General features: G+C 48.8%; 1 protein-coding gene across 1 annotated transcript; it reads right to left on the bottom strand.

Annotated features, from left to right (window-relative positions):
* Positions 1 to 5,263: 5,263 nt before the first annotated feature.
* ASB16 (ankyrin repeat and SOCS box containing 16) lies at positions 5,264 to 13,167 on the bottom strand. The gene is made up of 5 exons (XM_052658445.1): positions 12,760 to 13,167; positions 10,103 to 10,370; positions 7,562 to 8,054; positions 7,120 to 7,233; positions 5,264 to 6,614 (listed from the first exon to the last, which is right to left on the bottom strand). The coding sequence occupies exons 1-5, from the start codon at positions 13,058 to 13,060 to the stop codon at positions 6,429 to 6,431; spliced, it is 1,362 nt and encodes a 453-aa protein (XP_052514405.1). The 5' UTR covers positions 13,061 to 13,167; the 3' UTR covers positions 5,264 to 6,428.
* Positions 13,168 to 15,072: the final 1,905 nt, after the last annotated feature.

Raw genomic sequence — 15,072 nt, 5'->3', positions numbered from 1 at the left:
CTCACTTCAGTATTCTGGCCTGGAGAATACTGGTGTCACAGAGTTGGACACAACTGAGCGACTTTCAAGAAAGAAAATGATATATATATTATGTTATTGTCAATATTTGGTTTCCTATTCTTTAGCTATTACCATAAATAGTATCTGGAGTATAATTTCATCCTATGAAAGAAAAAATATTTGTGCGGCTATATATCCAGAGAAAAAAATTGCATTAGAATATGACTTTGTTTCTATGTGGCCTTCCCAGGTGGCACTAGTGGTAAAGAACCAATCTGCCAATGCAGGAGACATGGGAGATGTGAGTTCGATCCCTGGGTCAGGAGGATCTCCTGAAGAAGGGCATGGCAACCCACTTCAGTATTCGTGTCTGGAGAATCCCATGGACAGAGGAGAACTGGTGGGCTACAGTGCACAGGGTCTCAAAGAGTCAGACACGACTGAAGCGACTTATATATATTGTATTACCATAAAGCATTTCACAGACAGAAAAACAAATATCATATGATAGTGCTTATATGTGGAATCTAAAGAAATGGTACAAATGAACTTTATTTCCAAAACAGAAGTTGAGTCACAGATGGAAAAAACAAACTTGTGGTTACCAGCAGGGGGAAGGGGGAGGGATAAAGTGGCAGGTTGGGATTGACATATACACACTACTATATATAAAATAGATAATAAGAACTTATTGAATAGTACAGGGAGCTCTATTCAATACTGTGTAATAACCTATATGGGAATAGAATCTAAAAAAGACTGGATATATGTTATGCATAACTGATTCACTTTTCTATACAGCAGAAATGAACACAACATTGTAAATCAACTATATTCCAATAAAGTATTAAGAAAGCATTCCACTTGTCAATGAATATTTTTAGAGCATCAGAGAATCGTTTAAATAGATATTCAACAGTATTACCTTCCATGTTGCACTGTCATTTTAAAACTCATTGTCTCATTTGGATAGACATTCAGATTGTTTTCAGCACTTTGCTGCTTTTTGTTCTATTTGGCTACGCTGCATAGCATCTAGGATCTTAGCTCAGGGATAGAACCCACACTCTAGCATTGGAAAAGCAGTGTCTTAACCACTGGACCGCCAGGGAAGTCTACTGTTTTGTTGTTGTTGTTGTTGTTTTATTTTTGTTTGGGCTGGGTCTTTGTTGCTGTGCCGGCTTTTCTTTAGTTGGGGTAAGCAGGGGCTATTCTTTGCAGTGCTCAGGCTTCTCATTGTAGTCGCTTTTCTTGTTGTGGGGCACTGGCTCTAGGGCACGTGGGCTTCAGTAGTTGCAGCAGGCAAGAATACTGGAGTGGGGAGCCATTCCCTTCTTCAGAGGATCTTCCCGACCCAGGGATTGAACCCTGGTCTCCTGTATTGCAGGTCGATTCTTTACCATCTGAGCCATCAGGAAAGCCCACTACTTTGTTTTTAAACTGCACTTTGATAAACATCTTTGATGACGGTTATTTGTACACATCCATAATTTCTTTTCCCCTAGGATAAATTCCTGGAAATAGAATTGCTGGGTCAAAGGATGTTCACATTTTTAAGATTTTTGCTATATGGTGCTGTGTTGTTCTCTAGAAGGTAGTACCTATTTTCATGCCCATCAACAGTGTGAGGAGAGCCCTAATAATGTTCTTGTCCCCTCAAAGAGTGTAGATGCTAGAGAGGAACAGGGAATAGATGGGGGAGGTTTAGAGAAATAGAATCCTGAAGATGTTTATAAGCCACAAGGAAAGAACAGAGGAGAAGGGGAGAAGTGAAGATAAATGCAATCTGAGAAGGGAATCATTGACTGAGCAATGGCCTCTGAAGCCAGGAAGGGCTGAGCCAGCAACTAGGGCTTGCCCTGCAGAGGATGTGGGAAATCTGTCTTGCCTACAGCCCCAGATACCTGATCCCTCTATTCAGGATTAGGGATATACACCCTGTGTTATATAGCATTCCCCACGCTACATGTCATTTTTCATTTTCTGTCTTACCAAATTCTTTGAAGGCGGGAACTATGTTTTGTTTATTCTAGTATTCCCAAAGTCTATCCAGTGCCTGCATGCAGCGAATACTTGATAAAAATTTGTTAAGCGAATGATAGATGCAATTCAGAGAAGATGGGGAAAGAGCTAGGGATGCATTTTGTGAATGTGTACAGCAAAGGACAGGATGCAGTTAAGAGTGTTTTGAGTCCTGCTATGCTAAGTCACTCTGGCTCTTTGCAACCCTATGAATGATGGTAGCCCGCAGGCTCCTCTGTCCATGGGATTCTCCAGGCAAGAATATGGAATAGGTTGCTATGGCCTTCTCCAGGGGATCTTCCTGACCCAGGGATCAAACCCGCGTCTTGAGTCTTGCGTCTTCTGCATTGGGAGATGGGTTCTTTACCACTAGGACCACCTTTTGAAAGAGGGACTTTTGGGATTAGGGTTTTCCAAGATTTATTATACATATATGTATATACACATACATATATATAATTTGGCTGTGGTGGAGCTTCATTGCTGCATGCAGGCTTTCTCCATTTGCACTGAGAGGGGACTACTCTTCATTACCGTATGTGGGCTTGTTATTATGGTAGCTTCTCTTGTTTCGGAGCACAGGCTCTAGTGCGCAGGTTCAGTAGTTGCAGCTTGTGAGGTTTAGAGCGCAGATTCAGTGATGGTGGTGTCTGGGCTTAGTTGTTCTGTAGCATGTGGGATCTTCCCAGAGCAGGGACCAAACCTATATACCCTGCATTGACAGACAGATTCTTAAATCACTGGACCACCAGGAAAGCCCTGGGGTTAGGTTTTTGACGGTGGAGAAATTATGAGGGGAAAAGAAAGGAAAGAATGAAGACTTCAGTTGGGACTATACCACTGTCTAAAGCTGGCCTCTTATATGTAATAATCATTTAAAATTAACATTTCAGTGGGTCTTAGGTCCTTATCTGTTTATTTTTCCTAAAATACTGAACTTGGGTATTTTTATACCTTTATGTCAAATTATGATGGCTGCGGAGTAACAAATGTATCTGTGAATCCTGGATGTTGCCTTAACTAAATACATTTATAGTAAATCCATTTTATAAAAAAATCAGAAAGTACTCCTTCCCTAACCATTAGATAAGTTGTTTCATGTTTGCCCATTTGCTAGGCAGAGGGGTGTCTGTTCCTTTAATTTACATTCACTGGATTGCTAGTAAGCTAGCACATTTGTCATGTCTCATCAACCACCTTGTAAATTAACAATTTAGGCCTTTTGCCTTTTCTTCTCTTCAATTTTTCTTTAAATTTCACAAGAATCCATGGGTACACCCCTTTGTCAAAAATTCAAATGCAGACCATAAAAAGCCCCACTGGCACAGTTCCTCTCTCCTCCTCAAAGGAAATTCTTGGGCACCTGCCTTTCAGGCCTTTTTCTATTCAGCTCCAGTCATGAGGTTTGGTTTTGTTTGCTGTCCACGTTATATTTCAACCTTGGTAATAGTCTTGGTAATCTTTCCCAAGGCAGTACATGTGCTCGTCACTTGGACTCTATGCCCAGATCACTCCTGCTGCGGGTATACCCTTTGTAAGGACTGAATTGTATTCCACAGTGTGGATTTGTTTACCATTTCCCACATGTTGAGTTGTTGCAAGCAAGGCTGAGATGAATACTGCCATGTGTACCAGCCTTTGGTGTAACTGGGGAGCTATTGAAGGGCACTGCTTAATACTGCCATCAAAGAGGCAGTTTCCTTTCTGACCCTCTAGGATGAGCAAGAACTTGTGTCTCCAAATTGTCACAGGTACTGCGTATTAGTCTTTAAAATGTACCCCCCCGCAGGAATTCCCTGGTGGTCCGTGGTTAGGACTCGGTGCTTTCACCACAGTGGCCCAATTCAGTCCCTGGTCAGGGAACGAAGATCCTGCAAACTGTGTGGCACAGCCAGAAAAAAACAGTCCCTCAATCTAGTAAGAGAATTATATCTTATTGTTGTTTTAATTTGCATTTCCTTAATTACTGGTGAGGTTGAGCATGACTATTCATTACTTTGACAGATATTTGCATGTCCACTCTCTGCAAGACACTGTACAAGCATCAAGTCAGCAATGGTAAATAAAAGAGATGTCATTCCTGCCCTTAGAAATCAAGAAAATGATATCTTTTAGTGGCAGATACTTTTGTCAACATTTTACCTTTTACTTGTGTTTATGATTCAGTGCTTTTATAACCAAATTTAAATTATTTTCTGTATCCAGATAAGTCTGTATCCAGATAAGTCTTTTTTCTTCTATGCTTTCACATAGAAAAATCTCACCCCAAAATCAGATACATAATCACATGCATCTTTGGGGCTTTTTAAATTGGGTATCTTGTCATTGTAAGTATAACAGAAAAAGCCACGCTCACTGGGGTCTGCCTGCTCTAAAGGGGGAGACAGCTTAGCATCCTCCCCCGAGAGTGAGGCTCCTGGCTTGGCCCCAAGACTAGAGGGTATTTCTCTCTCTTCACTTGGCCTTTTGGATCTGTGAAATTAAAGCAGAAATTTCATCCAGAAAGGAGACGTTGCTACTCTGTATAATGAGGTCGAAGACTATCTTCTAGTTGTTGAAAGGAAATACCTACAGATGCAACTCTCTGCAGAGGAGGGGAGGATGGGCAGCAGCTGCAAGAGACTGACCCAGGCAGGACTCCTGATCCATCTCTACCATGTGACTCCATGTGGCAGTGACAGTAGAGAGCCCAGAGTCCCTCACCTCAGCAAAGGGACAGGAGAACAGGCTGCTGACAGCCCCATCCTCCAGTGGGTACTGCAAGTACAGGGTCTGGAAAGGTTCCTGTTGTTGTACTTAAAAAAAGAAACAAACCACAATTTTAAAATTAAGTAATTACTTTTGGTTGTGCTGGGTCTTCCTTGCTGCACACTGGCTTTTCCTAGTTGCGGCAAGTGGAGGCTACTCTCCAGTTGCAGCGTGTGGGCTTCTCATTGCAGTGGCTTCTATTGTTGCAGAGCGTGGGCTCTTGGTGCGTGGGCTCAGTAGTGGTGGCACATGGGATCTTCCCTGACCAGGGATCAAACCCTTGTTCCCTGCATTGGCTGGTGGATTCTTAACCACTGGACCACCAGGGAAGTCCTCCTGTGTTGTTCTTACACCCTTTTTCCTATCACAAGAGTAACAGCTGATCTGTGCAGAAAACGGGAATCACAGAAGAGTACGATGGATGGGGAGTAAACACGGAGCGATAGGTAGCTCAGGCATATTTCAGCCTAACAACAGCCACGCTTTGGTCTGTGCACAAATCATTTATTTGCATTCATAAAAACTGGCTTAGCTTAAAAAGCTTCCTCCTAAGGATGAATAGTGGTAATTTTGCCTCTGGGACCACAGCAGGAAGTGAGAGAGAGTAGGGGAAAGCTGATGGCTGGTTCTCCTGTCATGGATCCTCAAAGACCACAAAGACCATAGTTAAAGGCACTGTGCATCACTGGGGGGTGGGGAACACAACCGTAAATGGGTCGGGGACATCATGCATTTCTTTCTCCCTCAACAGCCATTTCCTGAAAGGCCTGTTTAAGGAATATAGTCCAGTCTCAGTGTCATTGAGGCAGATACAGGTTCCTAAATAAATAAGTACAATACTGAGGAAGGCTACCTACTGGAGTCGAAATAGGCTCTGCAGAGAGAGGGCTATTGGGCTGAGTCTTGAGGATCATATCAGCTTCAACCAGGGCAAAAAAAGATGTGGGAAGGGTAGACCAAGCAGAGGGAAGAGCACAAGTAGCTGCGTGGAAGCTAAGGGGAGCGGCTCATATCTGGCAATCCAGTAACTCATTTGCTAAGGCTGGGTTACAGGAGCCTTAGAAGGGGAAAGCAGGATCAGGAGGCCAGAGAGCTTGGCGGAGGCAGGGACTAAATACTTATTCTGCCTTGTTGAGATTTGATATTATCCTGAAGGTAGTGTAGAGCCACTGAAGGTCATGATCGGAGCTCTGATTACCAGCATCCTTGCAGGGCACAGGGATTTCAAGACCAGTCAGTGAGGTCCTCCCTCAAGGTGACAAAGGTAGATCGGGCATTGGCAGTACAGCTAGAGGCAGAGTCTGTCCCTCCTTAGGAGGCTGAATGGGTACATGAGGAGCAGGGCAGAGGGGATGACAAGATCACTTCCTCCTGGCTTGGGGTCTGCCTGGATGGTGGGGCCATCATCCACTTAGGCAAAGGAGGAGGATGCGGGCAAAGGTTGAATCTGCAGAACTTCCCATTGGAGAGAGGAGCTGAAGTTTAGGTCAGGCTGGAGGTCAGCAGGTGGCTCAAGAAGCCAATAAATGGATGAGCTGGCCCCGGAGGACATGTGGACGAGAGTGTGGACAAGAAGGTCAGAGACTGGTCCTCCAGGGTTGGGAGGGATGACTGACGGGAAGGGCAGGACAAGCTCTGGCAGTGGCTGGGCATGGGGCTCACTGGATACGCCCCTCCACACGCAGCAGCAAGTAGTCCTTGAGGAGCGGGGGCAGTGGGAGGCAAGAGGCAGCCTGTCGGCAACGGCTACCCAGCTGAGCACGCACAGCCAGCCGGGCCAGGTGCTGCAGCCGTCTTGGCTGGTTCACCATGCTCAGGGCCGAGCTGTAGAAGGCTTCGTGCTCCTAGGTCAGGAGTGGAACAGGGTCAGATGGCCCAACACCCTGACTCTGCCCTTCCCTCTGGGGGCAACCTAGTGGTGGGGCCCTGAGATTCTACAACATAGGTCCACCTGGGCATGTAGTATATCTCATAGGACTCAGATTCAGAACCAAAGGCCCTGCAGGGGTCATGGGAGCTGAGACCACACTGCAGGGCAGGGTCTCAGCCATGTCTGCACCCATCTCCCCCGACTCCAACAGTGCTGTCTACTGAGTCAGAGATGCCTGATAAATGTCTATGCTGATGCAGGTAAGAGAGAGGCTAGAGAGGTGTGTGTAACTAAAGGTTGTTCTAAGCTGCCAGGGGGCAGGGAACGCAGAGGTTTCCCTCTGCCCATCCTCCTCCAGCCCAGGGTTCCCCTTGCTCCTGCTTCCAGGAAGCCCATCCTGGGTGTATGGGCCTAGGGTTCACCCTTCCTCTACCTCCCCCAGAGCCCAGGAAGGAGCTGTGCAGGTAGGGTAGACATACCTGCCACAACTCGGGGAGCACGGCCTCCACCCAGGTATCACAGGATGGGACACAACGGTAGGCATTAAGCAGGACTTCTAGGGCCCGAGGGAAGTTGGCACAGTGTCTCAGCATCTAGAAACCAAAAGAGATTCTTAAGGGCACCATGCTTCCACCAATCAGCCTGGGCCACTATAGTTATATCCAAATTTGAGATGCCAAGGTCTGAGTCCCTCCTAATCCTTCTCTAGCCTCAGTTTATCCCACATTTCAAGTGTGTTCCAGTCTCTTTGGGGGCTTTTTTCTCTGTTGGATGCTCTCCTCCATAACTCTCGCTGGTCCCTCCCAAGATGGGGACCGACCTCTGGCATAGACGATGGGCTCTTTATCTTTTGGCCTCTCTTCCCCGGTGGCTGGGCAATTCCAGTTCCAGGCACCCCCCTGCCCGCCAGGAGCCTCTCACCTCTGGGCGTACAGGCTGGGCCCCATAGTCCAGCAGCGCGGCAAAGAGGACCTCGGGCTCCCAGTTGGGGGCGTCCTGGACAGCCTGCAGTGCACAGTCCATGGGCGTGTGGCCCGCTTCGTTGGGGACCGCCGCACAGGCCCCGTGGCGCAGCAGCAGCTCGGCCAGGCCCCCGCAGCCGTTGGCACAGGCGTTATGCAGCGGCGTGTGGCGCTTGCGTCCGGCCGCCCGGGCATCGGCCCCAGCCTCCAGGAGCCGGCGCGCGGCGGCCTGGTGGCGGCGGCTGCTGCTCGGCCCCTCGGCCCCAGCGCACGCGGCGTTCAGGGCCGTCTCGCCCTGGCTGGTGCGCAGGTTCACGTCGGCGCCGTGCTCCAGGTAGAGAGCCACATGCTCGTCCAGGCCGCGCGCCGCCGCCACGTGCAGGGGCGTCACCTCGCTGTCTCGCGCGGCCAAGTTCACAGTCGCTCCCGCCTCCAGCAGTAGCTTGGCGCACCTGGGGACAGGGTACAAGGCCCCCGAGACAAATCCTGTCATCCCTGACCCCTTCTTCCCACCCCTCTTGGCTCAGGTGAGCCTGGTGACCACCGCCAGACTCATGGAGGCCCCGTGACTAGGCAGAAGAGGAGGACGGCCCATCCAAGCCACCTGGAGCATTTCGGTTTTCAGCCCAGAAAGGTTGTGGTGCAACTCAGGACACACAGCAAGTTAGTAATTAATACTCACTGCCTGAGACTGTCCCTCCTAGAATCTAACCTGACTCCCCCATCAGAGTGGGACCCCAAGGCCTGGCTCTGAATCACTTGTGAATGGTCTCCTAACATTTTGATAGCCACTTTTCAAAAAAAGTTTTGAAAACCCACTAATCTGTATACTATGAAGCATAGAAAATTGAGTGTAACCCTTCCCCCACCATCACCAAAGAAAATAGAAATAGAAGTTCTAATTAAAGTTAAAAAAAAAGTCCAAAGTCCTAATTAGTATTTTCTTCCTGCCTCCAAACATGAAGGGCTTCCCAAATATAAAGACCACCCTTCTTGGCCAACCACACCCACTCCAGCAAAGGAAAGGCACTTGGGTGTCGCCCTTACTCCACTCCCTCTAGAGAAAACAACCAAACCCAAACAACCAAAACCAGATTTTAGGGAGCACAGACTATAGGGAGCACAGCTTTAGGGAACACTGGTTCAGTCTTCTTGTTCCTGGAAAAATTATAGGTTAAACACTGTTGAGGCAAATATGCATCGTTAAACCACCATGGGGTAAACCAAAAATTCTTGCAAACTAAATTAATGATGATACTAAACTAACAGCAATTTTAAAAGCCAGAACAGTAGCCACTGGAAACTCAAGAGCAGATCCGTCAGACTCCAGTGAAACCCTGATGACCAAGTGTCATTCCCCAAAACAGAGTTCCAGCTCCCTTCAGTGCATGCTCAGGGACCAAGAGTTGAGCAGCATCTAGCCAGCCACAAACTACATAATTTATTTCCTTGGTAAATTCTAATCATAGACTAATTTTTGTTTCTATTGTATATACTAAATTTAAATAACTCCAAGAAGCTCGCTCAGTCAGGTTCCATTCTCATTTCACTTAAAAGAATTAAGTCTGGACGTCCCTGGTGGTCCGGTGGTTGGAATTTACCTGCCAATGCAGGGGACATGGGTTTGATTCCTGTTCCGGGAAGATTCCACATGCCACGGAGCAACTAAGCCTGTGTGCCACAACTACTGAGCCCACGTGCCACAGCTACTGAAGCCTGCATGCCTAGAGCCTGTGCTCTTCAACAAGAGAAGCCCCCCCAATGAGAAGCCCAGGTGCTACAACCAGAGAGTAGCCTCCACTCACCGCAACTAGAGAAAGCTGTTAGGCAGCAAGGGAGACCCAGTGTGGCCAGAAATAAATAAAATAAAAAATTGAGGGAAAAAAGAATCAAGAATGCTAGAAAGTACACCACGTGCCCATAAAAACTCAAGAAAGGACTGGAAATTTTGGATCATTTCTGGGTCCATCACTGATCTAGATCTATGTGGGGAGAGGGCCCCAGCACTGGGGCTGTGGAATGTCTTCCAGGAGCCCTTGACTCCTTTTCCTCGCCAGCTCTATCTCTGGGCCTGACTTGTAAAAGTGCAAATACCATCATGTAGAGGGTCCAAGAACCTGTTGACCTTAAAAAAGTGGGAAGAGGAGGTGTGCCTCATATTAGGATCGGAAAACACTGGGTCAGATCTTGATGCCTACCTCTAAACAACTAGGAATGTGGCTGCAAAGGGTTCCCAGGCAATAGGAAATTGCAGTTGAAAAGAGTTTTCCCCCAAAGCAACAAGGCTTCTGCTTCCTGGGGTTAGCTGATGTGACTTTGGAGAGGTCACTAAACCTTTCTGAGTCTCAGTTTTATCCTCATAGAATGTGGCTACCAGATGTTTTCTGTTATGTGAGCTGGAGACACACACACACACACGCACGCACGCACGCACGCACGCGCACACACACACGCGCACACACTCTGCCTCCCCAAACCATCTCAACCCCTGGACACCTACTGTAAGGACTCGGGGACTGTGCAGAGGTGCAAGGGGGTTGTGCCTTCCTCAGACAACACGTTGACCTTGGCGCCGAAGGTCACCAGCAACTGCACACAGTCGAACTGGGCCCGGGCACAGGCCTCATGCAAGGCTGCCCGGCCCCCAACCCGAGCATCCAGCTCAGCTCCCTGCCGGATCAGGTAGCGGGCGCAGTTGGTGTAGCCTCGGGCAGCAGCGATGGTGAGAGGTGCAGTGTGCTTGGCCTTGGGGGTCAGCACCCAGAATCCTGGAGAGAGCAGGCAGTTTTAGGGGGTTGGGTATGAGGCCAGCGGGCAGGGCATGCTGTCGTCTACAACTCTGCCTGTTGGGCTGAGCACAACCCTGTGCTTATCTGTACCTGTGGAGAGGGGCTCCCTCAAGCCCCCATTTGCGAGTGTAATCTGGAACAGCCTTTTAGAACAGTTTGTCAGTCTGTGAAAATCATATGTGTCATAGAAAGAAACATTTAATTGCTCTTTTTTTTTGGCCCTACTGAGCAGCTTGTGGGATCTTAGTTCCCTGACCCAGGGATTGAACCTGGGTCCTGGCAATAAGAGTGCTGAGTCCTAACCACTAGACTGCCAACAAATTCCCTTAATTGCTCTTTAAAACTACAAGGGCAGCTAAGGAGGTCAATCCTATTAAGGAAACTTCTGGGTCTTTGAGCTGCTGGTGGAGTATTTGGCTCTTTTTGTTAACTTCAGTTCAGTTTAGTCACTCAGTCGTGTCCGACTCTTTGTGACCCCATGAATCGCAGCACGCCAGGCCTCCCTGTCCATCACCATCTCCCGGAGTTCACCCAAACCCACATCCATCGAGTCGGTGATGCCATCCAGCCATCTCATCCTGGGTCGTCCCCTTCTCCTCCTGCCCACAATCCCTCGCAGCATCAGAATCTTTTCCAATGAGTCAACTCTTCGCGTGAGGTGGCCAAAGTACTGGAGTTTCAGCCCCAGCATCATTCCTTCCAAAGAACACCCAGGACTGATCTCCTTTAGAATGGACTAGTTAGGTGCTCTAATATTGGGGAGGGGAAGGAGTTATGCATAGGAGGGCCTGGAACTGACTTGGGGAGTAGCCAAAGGAAAGCTGAAGAAGTCCTAGGATATTCCCTGAGTGGGGAGGGTGGGGTGAAAGTGTGGGGAAGGGTGGAGGGCGGGGGATAAGAGGTGGGAGTGGGGAAAGGAAGGGTAGGAGGAGGGGTTGATCATAGGACTGGTGTTGGATCCAAATTGTAGAAATAGCCAAGGTCTTGTTTGAAGGACATAGATGCCTAATATCTGACCATCAGTTGTTTGCATTGTAGTGAAGTGAATTCCTGGGTTTCCTAAATCTTGGGTAAAACATGCTTTGTTTTTTATTAAGATTGAAATTAAGGCCAAGTTCCATTTGGGAGATGGGGGACGTGCTGCAGAATGAGACCGAGATGCCCTGGGTGGGGTCACATCTCTAACAGCTAAAGGACTTTGGAGCCAGTGGTGACTAATAGCATAAATTCTTCAAGGATTTTGAACCCCCAAATCCATAGGTGGGGGTTGAGGCAATTTCCTGTTAATCAGTTTTTCTTCTTCTTGTGTGTTGGTTTATTTTTCCTCTCTTTTTTTGTCTTTGGTCTTTTTTTTTTCTTTTCTCCTGTCAATCTTAAGAATGGAGCGATCTTTTTTTTAAATTAGTTTTTATTGGCAGATAGTTGATGTATTATCGTTTGGTTTACATTGACAAACGCTCTGGTCAGAATAGATCCTAAGGATACAAAGATGTTGGTCATATTGTTATTTAAAGTAGATTTTTTTTAAAAGGAACCTAATCTAACCAATCTATTGGGTTTCCCTGGGTGGCTCAGACGGTAGACCCATGTTTGATCCTTGGGTTGGGAAGATCCCCTGGAGAAGGAAATGGCAACCCACTCCAGTATTCTTGCCTGGAAAATCCCATGCACAGAGGAGCCTGGTGGGGTCTCAAAGAGTCGGACACGACTGAGAGACTAACACTGTATAAACCATGGGCCAACCATACAATAGAATTTATGCACCTATCTAAAATATTATATGGACTTAATAGTTATTACCACAGAAACATGTTAAATGAAAAAAATCAGGCTATAAATAGCATCTGGTGTATAATTTCATTCTATGAGAGAAAAAATATTCCTGTGGATATATATCCAGAGAAAAAAATTGCATTAGAATATAACTGTATTTTTATGTGGGCTTCCCAGGTGGTGCTAGTGGTAAAGAACCCTCCTGCCAATACAAGAGACTCAAGAGACACGGGTTCGATGCCTGGGTCTTGATCCCCAGGAGAAGGAAATAGCAATCCACTCCAGTATTCTTGCCTGGAGAATCCCATGGATAGAGGAGCCTGGCGGGCTACAGTCCATAGAGTCGCAAAGAGTGGCACACATACATGTATTTCTATGTAATTCCAACAACATGTTAATATAACTTTAATTCTGAAAAGAATACAAACCACTAAGCATGCCTCAGCTTTGTTTAGGAGGGATCTAAAATGGGAAGTGGGAGGGGATGGTCTATTCTCTGGGCTGGAGAGGGGAGATTGGGCCCAGGCTCTCTCCCATCCCCACCCCTACCTTCCTCCCTACCCCTCCTCTTCTGCCCCCACCGGGTGCTCCTTACCCTGTTCAGCTGACCAGGCCAGCTGGTTGCTTACAGTCTCCACAATCATGTTGGCAGCGTCTTCATCTTGGAACAGGGCTTTGATCTGCTGCAGCTCACCGGAGAACAGGGCATTGTGCACAGCTGGGTCCCGGCAGGAACGGCGTGGCCTAGTGAGCCGGGCCTGGGAATCTGGGGGGCATCTTTGGCTCCGGCACTGCTGGGCTGCTGCCCGCCGCCGGTCCTCCCATTCCAGCCACTCCCGTTGCAGGCGGAGAGAGCGCAGGGTGGAGGAGGTGAAGGGGAAGGTCTCTTCCGCCATGGCAGGGGGGCCCAGGGCGGGGGATCCAGGAGTTTGGGCGGCAGCAGCTGGGCAGGGCTGGTTCCCTCGCCTGACTGCCACCCTTGCTCTGAGAAGCCACCCTGCCCCCTCACCCGTAACCCAAAGAAAGGAGCAGCTGAGGCTATAAATAGGCCCTTCGCTGCTCTGATAAACAGGGTTTGCCCAGAGTCATGATCTTGGTGCAGAGAAGGTGTTGGGCCAACCCCCAGCCCAGGGTTGGGATGGCCCCTGTGGGGAGCCATCCCCCAGACTGACTGGGGAGCCGGCCCCCAGATGAACCCCAGGTCTGCATTCTCCCACTTTCCTGGAGTATTTTGGGTCAGCCAGGTCTGAGGTAAATGAATCAATCAGAAATGGACTGGACAGGGCTCTCTGATGTTGGCTGGAAACCAGGCCCCAGCCCAGGAAATACCGGCAGGTCACATCGGAGTTCCAACAGCTCTGCTCAGCATCTGCATTAACAACACTAACTCCGCACATATGGGCCCAGAGCTTTAGAATACTCAGATTGTTTTTATATCCACCTTTACTCAGATCACCATACAGATTTCTTGGCTCTTCCCGGGTAAACAGCACCTTGGTTTTGACAATAAATTATATGATCAGGCTGATTATCACAGTTTGAACACCTCTGAGATGGGTGGTCTTATGTCTGTTTCATGGATGAGGCACTTGAGGCTTAGCAAGGTGAAACCACTTGCTCAAGGTCACAGCTTGTGACGGGGAGCCAGGCTGGGGTCCTGTGCGTCTGACTCGAGATGGGAATGATTCAGTAAGAGCGCCTCTCCCCACCTTCCAAGCAGGACAGCATGGTCCCTAACGCTGCCTTCAGTGAATTTTGGTTAGGGTTTTCTTATTTGATTTTCCCTAGCTCCTAAAAGGGCTCACATGCCTGCCTGAGGAGGACCAAGGGCTTGACCTCACAACTCTGGGGACCATGGAGACCTTCAAGCTGCAAAACCACTCACCCAAAGTGCTCTGCTCTTGGGAGCCTCTAGGGGGAGGAATGAGGCCGTGAAACAGCACTAGCTGCTGTGGGTTCCCAGCAGTGAAGGGGAGGGCGGGAGGGAGGCTGGCCAATCCTGGCCCCAGAAGCTCTCCTCAGCTCTGGGTGGAGGGTGGCCTCTGGGCCCCTCAGGGTCGGCCTGTCCCTATCCTGCCCTGACTGCAGGTGCACGCCCTGGCTGTCCCGCTCCACACACACACACACGCACACGCACACGCACACGCACACGCACACACACACACACACACACACACACTCCATCTCATTCTCACATTTTCAATTACCATCTCAAGACCTTTAACCCGGACCAGCTTAGCCTCCTACCTGGTATCCCCTCTTCTGCTCCACTGCCCATAGGGAAGGATCTATCTGAAATGGTTCATTTCCCAGCTTAAAAACGTTTGCTGAATTCTGCCCTCTCCCACTAAACCCCGTGCCCTGGTTTGGCTCCGCGTCAGGCACCATTCCCCTCACATTTCCTAGCCCTTCCCTCCGCTTGGAAGTCCCTTCTGATTCATCCCTCAAAGTCCACCTCAAAGGTCACCTGCTCCGGGAGACACCCGCTCAGGTCTCCCACCCCTGAGGCTCCAGCCCCTCCCCATCCATGCTCCTGGAGGACCGCTTGTGTCATGTACTGTGGCCCACAGCTTGCTGCCCTGGATATGGGCTCCAGAGCAGGACCTGAGTGGGTTCAGTTGGGTTTCTGGTCCCCAGCAGGACATGGCACACAGTAGGTCTTGTCGCAGGCTGGCCTCCTGTGAGCAGCATGTTGACTGAAGGCCCCCGTTCTCCACCAGAGCGGACACACATCTGCCTGCCCATGTGTGTGGCAGCAGCCTGGGCTGTTTCTGGCTCTGCCTTACCCAGAGTTCACCCACTCTGGCCCCAGCTTCTTGGTGGTATTCCAGGGTGGGGAATCCCAGAGAAGCAATGAGATCATGCCCAGAGAGGGCTTAGAGATCCTCAGAGAAAGGCGCCTCTATAA

Source organism: Budorcas taxicolor, chromosome 19 (assembly GCF_023091745.1).
Source record: "Budorcas taxicolor isolate Tak-1 chromosome 19, Takin1.1, whole genome shotgun sequence".
NCBI lineage: Eukaryota > Metazoa > Chordata > Mammalia > Artiodactyla > Bovidae > Budorcas > Budorcas taxicolor.
Note: the sequence above shows the minus strand (reverse complement) of the source record. Positions and strands in the feature narration are given on the sequence as shown.